We start from the raw sequence: 12,605 nt of genomic DNA, 5'->3' as shown, positions 1-12,605 counted from the left end.
AGGGGAGATGCAACGAGACCTGGGTGTCATGGCACACCAGTCATTGAAAGTAGGAATGCAGGTGCAGCAGGCAGTGAAGAAAGCAAATGGTATGTTAGCATTCATAGCAAAAGGATTTGAGTATAAGAGCAGGGAGGTTCTACTGCAGTTGTACAGGGTCTTGGTGAGACCACACCTGGAGTATTGCGTACAGTTTTGGTCTCCTAATCTGAGGAAAGACATTATTGCCATAGAGGGAGTACAGAGAAGGTTCACCAGACTGATTCCTGGGATGGCAGGACTTTCATATGAAGAAAGACTGGATAGACTCGGCTTGTACTCGCTAGAATTTAGAAGATTGAGGGGGGATCTTATAGAAACTTACAAAATTCTTAAGCGGTTGGACAGGCTAGATGCAGGAAGATTATTCCCGATGTTGGGGAAGTATAGAACTAGGGGTCACAGTTTAAGGATAAGAGGGAAGTCTTTTAGGACCGAGATGAGAAAATCATTTTTTACACAGACCACTCTGGTGAATCTGTGGAATTCTCTGCCACAGAAGGTAGTTGAGGCCAGTTCATTGGCAATATTTAAGAGGGAGTTAGATGTGGCCCTTGTGGCTAAAGGGATCAGGGGGTATGGAGAGAAGGTAGGGATGGGATACTGAGTTGGATGATCAGCCATGATCATATCGAATGGCGGTGCAGGCTCGAAGGGCCGAATGGCCTACTCCTGCACCTAATTTCTATGTTTCTATACGCCAGGTCAGCAGCGGGTGGAAGTTTAAATCTGTTTAAACGCAAGTTAATTATCCATCATAAGCCAATACATCAGAGTAGAAATTATCCACAATTTAACAGCACTTGAGTGATCATGGAATCCCAGGAGAGGAAGTGATTTTGTGGATTTGTTTCCACTGAAACAAAAAGACAAAAACAATTTGTTATTTTAACATTTTTATAATATGAGTTCTTTCAAAAAGCAAAGAGCTCACTGCAGATTAGTTCAGGGATATATTTAAATAGATGATATCCTGTACTGTGCTGATAAAAGTAATTGACATTGGCAACAGTCTAAACATTAAGGATTTAAAAAAAAAAGGAGACACAAGAGAATGCAGATGCTGGAATCTTGAGCTAAATACAAAGTGTTGTAGGTACTCAGCGGGTCAGGCAGCATCTGTGGAGGGAACGGATAGAGAATGCTTGGGGTCGGAATCCTACAGACAGATGGAGCAGAGAGGAGAAAGGTGTTATGGGGAGAAGGTAGGAGAATGGGGTTGAATGAGAATTAGAAATCCCAGTGCATGTTGACAAGAACTTCTGGTCAAATTACTAACAGTCTTGGCAAAGGATTGGTTGTAATGTGGTTTGTGCATCTAGACAGTTAGAAGAGGGAGGAAAAAAAGTATCCCAGAAGTATTCATTTAATTAGCTGAAACTGGTGTTTTATAAAGTGGAAGATAAATCACCCTTTTTTTCTAAAGAACAATTGATATTTCCAGCTCCTGACCGGCGTGAGATTTTGGTAATGATTTTGTTTTGGCACAAGTTTACTTCCTGAGATATGAAGTGAGCGGAATTTTCATGGGTTGTTTGTGGTCTAAAATCTGAGTAACCAAGTTGCAAATATTCCTGCATTGGAGACCAGACCGAACAATATCCAAATATAATGAAGACTCCCAGCAATGAATTTGAATCGAGCCTTGTGCTATTAGTCTTGAATGCATTAACACCTTCATTGCAAGTTCCTCTGTCAGGTATTTTGGCCAACGATCAATGTTTATCTCTGCACAGATGCTGCACGATCTGCTGAGTCTTTCTAGCATTTTCCTTTTTTATTTCGGACTACCTGCAACTGCAGATTTTTTTTTTCATTCACACGTTATAAATAATATTTATTTTTAGCTGGTTCTAGTTTAAATTATTTTACCACAATTCTCCATTTGACTTCAGTTTGGCCATTTTTCTACTCTCTGCCTGTACATTACACCCAAGGTTTAGAGTTTAGATATACTGTGCGGAAACTTTGGCCCACCGAGTCCGTGCGAACCAACAATCCATGTACACTAACACTATCCTACACACACTAGAGACAAGTTACAATTTTTCCAAGCCAATTAGCCTACAAACCTGTACATCTTCGGAGTGTGGAAGGAAACCGAAGCACCAGGAGAAGCCCCACGCAGGTCACGGGGAGAACGTACAAACTCCGTACAGACAACACCCGGATCGAACTCGACTCTCTGGCACTGTGAGGCAGCAATTCTACCACTGAGCCATCGTGCCACCAAGCGGCCTATTGCTTTGTTGTGCATCTTCAATACCAATACATCACAATGGTGACAAAAGATTAAAAATACTTCAAGCATTAAATTAAAGGAAGAAGACTATAAAATTCCCAGAAATAGCAGTAGGCCTGAGCATTATGAGCAGTGCCTTTTTTTGTAGACAAATATTTGCCGGTGTGCATATCATTCCATGCTGTTGAATTTTGAGGCAGATCATTATCCTATAAGCTGCTTAAGGGGCTGTCCCACTTGGGCAACCTAATTGGCGAGTTCAGAAGAGTTTAAAAAAATGACATGTTGAAGACCTCTTTCGACTATATAGAAGACCTCCTTCGACTATATTGAAGACCAGCTTCGACTAGCTACGACTAGCTACGACTAACTTCGGGAAAATTGGACACCGAATAGTGGAGAGTGAAGCTGACCTCCTTCGATCTCCTTCGACCTCCCTTCGACTATGATGAAGACTATCTACGACTACCTTCGACTACCTTTTTTTTAAATTAAGCGCCTTGAGTATTAGAAAGGCGCTATATAAATCCCATCCATTATTATTATTATTATTACTTTTGATTACCTTCGACTACCCTCGATTACCTACGACTAACATGCCGACCTACTACGACCTACTACGACTAAACCTATGAGTAAAAAAGTATTGATTTTTTTCCATGGTGACCTTTTCTTACTCGCGGGCATTTTTTAACATATTGAATAAAACGCTGCGACCTAGCTGAGGCCTCAAGTACACGGAGACCACTCTCGAGCATGAAGGAGAGTTACGGAGACCTCCTACGACCTCATGTCGACCATGCTGCGAGTATGAGTCGAGGGCAAACTCGCCAGAACTCGTGGATTAGGTCGCCCAATTGTAACAGGCCCTTAAGGGCCAGATTGCCTAATTTAACTAATACGTTATTTTTTAAACATTAGTAATCTTTTTGTAATATTGAAAAGTAATATTAAAAATTCTAAAAGTGTGAAAATCTAGTTTTTAAACTCTTTAGTTTAGAAATGGAGGCACATACTTCCTTGAAAGTGGCATAATAGGTGGATACGGTAGTCAAAAAGGCTTTCGGCACATTGGCCTTCATCAGTCAGAGTATTGGGTATTGAAGTTGGGAGGTCATGTTGCAGTTATAGAGTCCTCTTGGTTTGTTGACTTGGTAGCGAGCGACCTTGACATAGTGTGTTTCTATCAACAGATGGGTAAGAGGAGAGCACTATCGTTACAAGTTCAGCAGGCCGGGTGGCAGCCATGCTGCAGAGGGGAAGTGGTGGATTCGTAAACGGATTGGTGTGTATTTCCCACCCGTCAATGTGGAAGGGCTGAAGAGATATTTCAAAGAGCGAGACTGGCCCATTCGAGACAACCAGTGAAGCAACGTTTCCTTCAAGAACAAACAGCACTTGGTTTCCAGCGAATACGTCATGATGCCACCTCAGGAAGCAAACATATCACCTCACGTCGCAAAGCATGGTGACTAATCTTCACCTGTCTACGATACCTGCCATTCCCCCATTGTTACTACAGACGGAACATATTTCAATCAAATGCAGGTCCCATTTGTGATGTTTTCCAGCTGACTGTCTGGCAAGTTTTCCAACCCCATTATCTGCATTGTTTCCAAGTTCCCATGGAGTTATCTGTAAGTCAGATTTCCTTGCAATTCGGCCCCACTTCTTGCCTTCCCTTCTGTCACAAAGAAGCAAGAGGCTGAGAGGAGAAATTCCTTGCATATATGAAATGAGCTGTGTAGTCGCAGCAGTGCACAGATGATCCTCTGATGATCTAACGTGCCATCAGTGTGTCTAGAGTCGTTCCCACTTAGTTTCCTAGAATCTCTGACACCATATTAGACTTGAGGCTCTGTGTAGCTTCCTTCCCACCTTTGGTTCTATTTGCCAGACAGTTTCCTGCTCTTCATTATGACCTGCATCCAGTGGCGGACTGGCCAGGGTGTCAGCTTTCCCGATGGCAAGTGGGCCCCTGATGAAGTGGGCCCCCTATATCAAGTGGGCCCATGATGAAGTGGGCCCCCTTTGTCTCCTGGCAACCAATATTTTTAGACCCAGTCCGCCACTGCCTGCATCCCACTTCATAAAAGGCACAGCACATTAGTTTGTCCTGATCCAAGATTAGGCCACTGCCCTGTTTAACTGCCAGCAAGTAGTGGGTACATCAATCGCCCATTTCCTTGCTCACTCTCCTCTTTGCCCTGTTGCTGGTTCCAAATGTGCCCCCCTTAATCATATCCAGCCCACCCAATACTTTATCTGCTCCTTTAATTACATAATTAATCACTTTGCAAACTGTCTCCTGACAGTTCTGCCTTTCAAATGGCAGAACTTTGCCCAATTTAGTCATCGCTTTTGTCACCAATAAAAATGATCTCAAAATGGCTTCAAAGTGTCTTAATTAAATATATAATGAGACAATACAATGAAGCAGAAGATTGACCGGTCTGGAGGCTGCAGCCACTTGATGCTTTGATCTAATTTTAACCTTTCTTGTACTAAATGTGATGGTTCTAATATCAGTGATTGTTAATGTCGATTCATCTTTGTGGAAGAAAATGGGCCGAAGAGCTGCTTTCCTGGAGCTTGTGTGATAGTTTTGTGAATGACCTCCTGGGCAAGCTGTAGCCCCAGCTCCTGGTGGAGAGTTTCCTGCCATTCAATCGACTCTATTACTAAAAATGAATTTTGTAATTTCTAAACTAAATAAAGGCATTGATTGCCTGCCTCTGGTTATTTCTGCATTTAAATAATCAACCCTTATAATAAAAGTGTTTTTCAATTACAGAACCAATTACAGAGTGGTTGATTAATGCAAGTTGGTGGAGATGGTGAGGAAGGAGGAGAGTATGGAAATGGTTAACTGAATTGAGATAAGGATTTCTTCCTCCAGGTAGCCATGATGCAGAACTCCCATCATGCAGGGATACAGGACAGGGTTCATTGGATAGTTCAATGAGCTAACACAGTAGTCAATGGTCTCCTTACATGGTGATGAGAACAAAAATGACCCCCTAGCCCCAAGTGAGTTCAGAATGAAAGTAAGTAGAACAATAGTATTCATAGAATATAGACCACTACAGACACAAAGTGCTGGAGTAACTCGGCTGGACAGGCAGCATCTCTGGAGAGAAGAAATGAGTGACATTTCTTCAGACGGGTTAGGGATAAGGGAAATGAGAGATATAGATGATGTTGTGGAGAAATAAAGAACAATGAATGAAAGATATGCAAAAAAAGTAACAATGATAATGGAAACAGGCTATTGTTAGCTGTTTGTAGGGTGAGAATGAGAAGCTAGTGCAACGGGGTGGGGTTGGGGATAGAGAGAGAAGGAATGCTGGGGCTACCTGAAGTTAGACAGCCCAGTGGTATGACTATTGATTTCTCTAACTTCAGGTTCTGGCGAACCGTCATCCAAGAAGGAACAGTTGATTCACAGTTTAGAATCACAGTTGTGGACTCTCCCTCGCAATCTTCCAGAGTGACTAACTCACGTCCAAGCATCCGGGGTTTTATAGTCCTGCCCCCCCCCCCCCCAGGAAGAGGTGGTGATTGACAGGCGAGAGGACCAATCAGCTGATCTGAAGATTTTTTAAACATAACTTTTTTATTTTTCACCGATCGGAAAAATCCTCGGGGCTGCCTCAGCGGAGGAGGACTGTGAGTAAGATGGCCAAAAATCATAGCGATATATGGTAGCATTATTTCTAATTAATATACAGCGCAGAACGGAACCGGTCAAGATGAGACTTTTAGTGATATAGATATTCTATCAAGTGTCCCCTCAGCCTAATGGAAGAGAAAGTTCTGCATACTGACTGTGATTGTGAATAACCCACTAACCCTTGCTGCCCAACTCTGAAGAAGGGTCTCGACCCGAAACGTCACCTATTCCTTCTCTCCAGAGATGTTGCCTGAGTTACTCCAGCATTTTGTATCTATCTTTGGTTTAAACCAGCACCTGCACTTCCTTCATACACACTATCCTTTCTTGTCAGATCCCACATTAGATCTGAATGGAAAATACGGGATCTGATATTTTAGCTGGCAACTTACAATGTCTTCATATTCAAGATACGTTGCCCTTCCAGATCCTTGATCTTTGTGAATGCACAATTTTCAAAAGTATTTTCATTGACATTGAACTCATCCCTTACATAATGTGGCTTCAAATAACTGCACCTGACATGAAGCAAGCAGCACTACCCGCATATCTTCTACCTACCGCGGTCAACTTTAAGCATCGCACCAGGCATCAAGAATCCTGTCCAAGGTCATCACAAATCGGGTTATAAAACCTTTTGTCAAATCCATGGGGAAGAATGCACGTGTAAGAAGGATGACGTGGCAGGCAGCTGATCAAACCCTCCCTGCACATCAACGACATTGCTGCCTTCTGCTAGATCCAAGGTGAGTCCACAGTTCGATCAGCATCTGCGACCCGTAGAGTTGGTATCAGGGTCCAGAAAAAAAGCATAGGAAGAACGAGGTCTTGGGTAACTGGCCTCTGACTGGTGCTCCGTCCCCTTCACTATAAGGTCTGGCACCTTGGAGGTGCTGGAGATCTGGTTTGGAGGGGTTATGGCATGTAGACAATAGACAATAGTGCAGGAGGAGGCCATTCAGCCCTTCGAGCCAGCACCGCCATTCAATGTGATCATGGCTGATCATCCACAATCAGTACCCCTATCCTGCCTTCTCCCCATATCGCCTGACTCCGCTATCTTTAAGAGCCCTATCAAGCTCTCTCTTGAAAGTATCCAGAGAACTGGCCTCCAGTTCTCTGGATACTGGAGGCAGAGAATTCCACAGTTTCACAACTCTCTGTGTGAAAAAGTGTTTCCTCATCTGCATTCTAAATGTTTTACCCCTTATTCTTAAACTGTGGCCCCTGGTTCTGGACTCCCCCAACATCGGGAACATGTTTCCTGCCTCTAGCGTGTCAAACCCTTAATAATCTTATATGTTTCAATAACATCCCATCTCATCCTTCTAAACTCCAGAGTATTCAAGCCCTGCCGCTCCATTCTCTCAGCATATGACAGTCCCGCCATCCCGGGAATTAACCTTGTGAACCTACGGTTCACTCACTCAATAGCAAGAATGTCCTTCCTCAAATTAGGGGACCAAAACTGCACACAATACTCCAGGTATGTTCTCACCAGGTGAGGCAAGTGTCTGGTCATTAGGTATGAGGAGCTCTCAGAGTTGCCATAGTTTAGTTTACTTTAGAGATATGGCACGGAAACATGCTCTTTGGCCCTCCAAGTCCCCGCCGACCAGCGATCCCCACACACTCTATCCTACACACTCGGGACAATTTACAATTATACCAAGCCAATTAACCTACAAACCTGTATGTCTTTGGAGTGTGGGAGGAAAGCCGGGATCCTGGAGAAAACCCACGCAGGTCACGGGGAGAAGGTACAAACTCAGGGTAATCGAGGGTGAGCTAGCCAGTTGGATACATATCAAAGAACACAGCGTGTTGAAGTAATTCAGCGGATCAGAAAGCATCAACAGATAATGGATAGACGATATTATAGGTCAGGATCCTTCTTCAGACTGATTGTATTAGGATGGAGAAAGTCGGATGAGAGGTGGGGGGGGGGGGGATGGGACAAAAAACCAAGCAAGCGATAGGCGGACACGAGTGAGGCAGGTAGATTAACAGATAGGTGAACAATGGCCAGAGATGAGAAGGAGACAAGACACTGAGATTAGGAGGGGACAAATGTGTGAACTGTGAGGCCAGAGGAAGGAATTTAAGGGGAAGGGAACAATTTGAAGGGATATGCAGAATAGGGGGAAGACATTTGTGTGCAACCAAGTGAGGCACATGGAAGAAAAAAAGGGCAGGAGGGGTATTATTGGTTAGTCACCTAAAATTGGAGAATTCAATGTTCATTCCATTGGGTTGTACACACATAACCAGAATATGAGGTGTTGGTCCTCCAGTTTGTGTGTGACGTCATGCTGGCAAAGTAGGAGGCCGGGGACAGAAAGGTCTGAATGGAGAATAAGAGTTAAAATAGTTAGCATCCGGGAGATCCAGCAGGCCGAGCACGTGTTCAGTGAAATGGCACGTTGGCCTTCATGGCGAGAGTTTCGGAGCAAGGAAGTCCTACTGCAGTTGTACAAGGGCCCTGGTGAGACCGCACCTGGAGTATTGTGTGCAGTTTTGGTCTCCTAATTTGTGGAAGGACATTCTTGCTATTGATGGGAGTGCAGACGTTAATTCCCAGGGTGGCGGGATATATGATGAGAGAATGGATCAACTGGGCTTATATTCAATGGAATTCAGAAGGATGAGAGGGTATCTTGGAGAGACATCAAATTATTGAGGGATTGGACAGGCTAAATGCAGGAAAAAAATATTCCCATATTGGGGAGTCCAGAACCAGGGGTCACAGTTTAAGAATAAGGGGTAGGCCATTTAGGACTGAGATGAGGAAAAACCTTTTCACCCAGAAAGTTGTGAGTCTGTGGAATTTTCTGCCACAGAAGGCAGTGGAGGCCAATTTACTGGATGTATCCAAGAGAGAGTTCGATATAGCTCTTAGGGTTAATGGAATCAAGAGATATGGGGCAAAAACAGGAACAGGGTTCTGGATGATCAGACATGATCATATGGAATGGTGGTGCTGGCACGAAGGGCTGAATGGCCTACTCCTGCACCTACTTTCTATGTTTCTATTTGGAAATAGTCCATTTGCCTATGCTTGGCCTCACCGATGTAAAGGAGGTCACCTTGCGAGCACCAAATGCAGTAGATGAGGTTAGAGGAGGTGCACGTGAACCTGTCTCACCAGGAAGGGCTGCAGGGGTCCCTGGATGGATGTGAGGGAGGAGGTAAGGAGACAGGTATACGTGTGAGTCTGATAAGTCTGAAGAAGCTGGTGAAGTTTGAATCTGGTAGTTGGTGCTTTCAAATGTACAATCTTCCTGACGTCACAGGGGTGAGAGGACAGAATGAATGGGGTGTAAGTTGCCCTTGATTATGTTTTCTGCTTTCCTGAGGCATCATGAAGTATGGATGGGGCCAACAGTGGCAGAGGGTTGGGAGGCTAAATTTTGCGATGGACTGGGCTGTGTTCACAACTTCCTTCATTTATTGCAGTTATGTATTTGCAGCGGTTCTCGAATGGTTAAACATGAGTTGGCTGAGATTATGTACTCATATGGTTTAGATCACTGCTAGAGAAAGCTAATATATCTTGATATGGGATCGGAGAATGTTTGCTGCATTAAACCTTGGCCACAATTTTTAAATTGCACTGTTCTTATTGATATATCATTCTTTCCCATTTTACTCTGTTGTTGTGGAATTCAAATTGTATAATTAGCGCTATTATTTAACTTTAAATGTTAATGCATATTATCATTGTGAATGTGCCATTTCCTGTGTTTATGGTTGTAATTTAGTTACAATAGAACAGGAATGAAATAAAAAGACTCTGACAAATCAGTATAATTATCTGATATTCTGCTCGTGGTGTAAACATGGTGTCTCTGTTCCAATAATGCTTCTTTATCTCCCAATCTCTGCCTCAGTTTGCCGCTACTTTGCGTGCATTTATGGTATGATACTTCATTTGTCACGTGCGTTGAGGTACTGTGAAACTTCCTATTATCCCAATCATTGCATCTGCCTCGGACATTGCGTTTTCAGACATCCTTTTCATGTTGTGTTCGGAGAAGTCCTGAGGGTGTTGAAAGCAAAGTACACTGCAGCCATTCACCGAGGCACTGGTTGTCAGGGGTGAGGTGGGGGAAGACTGATGTATTCAAGAGAGTTAGATATAGCTCTTAGGGCTAACGGAATCAAGGGTGATGGGGAGAAATTAGGAACGGGGTACTGATTTTGGATGATCAGCCATGATCATATTGAATAGCGGTGCTAGCTCAGGACCGAATAGCCTACTCCTGCACTTATTTTCGATGTTTCTATGACTGGAGGGTGGCTAATGTTGCACCTCTATTTCAGAAAGGCTGCCAGGGAAAGCCTGGGAACAACTGGCCAGTGAGCCGAACATGGATGGTGGGTAAGTTTATTTAGTTTAGTTTAGTTTGGAAATACAGCACGGAAACAGGCCCTTTGGCCCACTGAGTCCATGCCGATCAGTGATGTCCGCAGATTAACACTATCCTACACACACTTAGGGACAATTTACAATTTTACCAAGTGAATTCACCTACAAACCTGTATGTCTTTGGAGTGTTGGTGGAAACTGGAGCTCCCCGGGGAAAACCTACACAGGTAATGGGGAGAACGTACAAACTCCGTACAGACAGTATCCATTGTCAAGATTGAACCCGGGTCTCTGGTGCTGTAAGGCAGCAACTCTACTGCTGTGCCACTGTGCCGCCCAATTTTTGGAAGGGATTCTGAGAGACAAGAGCTACGTGCATTTATAAAGACGGGGTAATTAGGATATGGTACAGGAACAGGCTGGCTGTACCGAACATAAAGCCAAGTTAAAGTAATCCCCTCTGCCTGTCATATCCCTATATCCTCCAATGTTCCAGAAAGCAATCCAAGTTTGTCTAACCTCTTCTTCTTCTTCTTCTTCTTCTTCTTCTTCTGCTCGGACGGATCTTATGCCGGCGTATTCGGAGGCTTCTTTTTCGTAGTATGCTTCTCTTATATTATAGGAGGAGGATTCGGAGTGCTTAGTAGTATGCTTCGTCTGATCTTTATCTTAGTTGTATTCTAATTCTTATCATCTTTCCCTTTCCTTCTCCTTCCTTCTATTCACCTTATACTTCTCCTTTCACTTCTCTTCTCTTTCCTTCTCCTCTCTCCTCTCTTTCCTTCTCCTTCTCTTCTTCCCTACTTCTCCTTCTCCTTCTCCTTCTCCTTCTCCTTCTCCTTCTCCTTCTCCTGCAGCTCCGTTGAGGCGAGCCAGGCCAACGTGTCATTGTCCAGGTCAATCAGACCTCGTTCACCATTCGGTGGCCGGTGTTTGGGGCAACTGGTGACGATGTGCTCCACTGTCTGTGTTGGGTCCCCACACACGCAGGAGGCGCTGTCCACGAGGTCCCACCTCTTCATCGCTACTCCATAGCGTCCGACGCCTGTCCTCAAGCGGTTGAGGGTTGTCCACTGCTTTCGGGCAGGTCCTGGCCAGGGACGTCCATGGGGTCATTGATGTACTGGTGTAGCCTAGATGGTTCCACTGACTTCCACTGGTCTCTCCATCTCGTCTTGACCCAGGCGGCCTTAGAAGGTCTAACCTCTCGTTATAGTTTATACCCTCTAATCCAGGCAGCGTTCTAGTAAACCTCTTCTGCACACTCTCTAATACCTCCACATCTTTCCTATAATGGAGCAACTAGACATTAACTGCACAATACCAATAACAGAATATAATGACCAAAGTCCTATAAAGCCACAATTTCCTGACTCTTACACTCAACGACCTGACTGTTGAAGACAAGCAAACCATATGCCTTCTTTGCCACTCTTATCAACTTGTGGGATTTACAGACTTAGACTCCAAGATCCCTCTGTACATCAATGCTCATGCCATTGACTGCATATTTTCCCCTTACATTCGAGTAACTCACTGTCTGAGCTACAACCCCCCCCATTACATATCAAAGAAACAAGAAGAAATATTCAGACCTTCAGGCAGAGAGCTGGGTTGTGAAGTAATCTAAATGACTGATTAGGTGACTGCTTTACAAAGCACGGTAATTTCAATCCGCCGAGTTGCCCTGAGCCTCAGTGTACTTTAATTCTCCATCTCAATCCTACTCTGATCTATCTAGCCTCCTGCTCTTACAAAGTGTGACCAATGTGACCAGCTTGGGGAACCGGGCAGCACCCGTGGAAAGATAATTTGATTTCGTATATTTAGGCATCTTAGCAGTTGGACTGCAAGGAGTTTATGTGTAACTCAGCAGTACTCTGTTTTCAGGGACAGTCAACAAATGAGGGCACAATAATGATTCGAGTGCATGAGACTCGGGTGGATTGCACCACCTCTCATTCGCATCAATGATCACTTCACCTGCGAATGATCACTTCACCTGCGCCTCTCATACAGTTTATAGTGCCTGAACTAAGTTGGACAGCTGTTTCAGAGCAGGACACAAAGGGCTGAATGGCCTTCCTCTGTGTTGTCTGTTTCCAGGTTTAGTTGTAGCCCAACACATCTTGCTCTTGTCTGGATAACAGTAATACAACTGATTAATAAAATAAAGACTAAAAGCTCCTCAAATCTAAAACAACGCCACCAAGCCAATGATTGAGTAAGCCCACATGGCATTTTAGATCAGATTTCTGTTCTTTCATTGTGCCTACTGAATC

At 44.0% G+C, this 12,605-nt stretch overlaps 1 protein-coding gene across 4 annotated transcripts in view; it reads left to right on the top strand.

The window, feature by feature from the left end:
- lmf1 (lipase maturation factor 1) overlaps nucleotides 1-5,074 on the top strand; it is a 499,938-nt gene extending 494,864 nt beyond the window's left edge. For all 4 annotated transcript variants that reach the window (XM_033040858.1, XM_033040856.1, XM_033040857.1 and 1 more), the window contains one exon: nucleotides 3,475-5,074. In XM_033040858.1, coding sequence (XP_032896749.1) covers nucleotides 3,475-3,649 — 175 coding nt within the window. In that variant the 3' untranslated portion in view covers nucleotides 3,650-5,074. The remainder of the gene's footprint in view (nucleotides 1-3,474) is intronic.
- The last annotated feature ends 7,531 nt before the right edge of the window (nucleotides 5,075-12,605 follow it).

Source organism: Amblyraja radiata, chromosome 22, assembly GCF_010909765.2.
Source record: "Amblyraja radiata isolate CabotCenter1 chromosome 22, sAmbRad1.1.pri, whole genome shotgun sequence".
Taxonomy (NCBI): domain Eukaryota; kingdom Metazoa; phylum Chordata; class Chondrichthyes; order Rajiformes; family Rajidae; genus Amblyraja; species Amblyraja radiata.
Note: the sequence above shows the minus strand (reverse complement) of the source record. Positions and strands in the feature narration are given on the sequence as shown.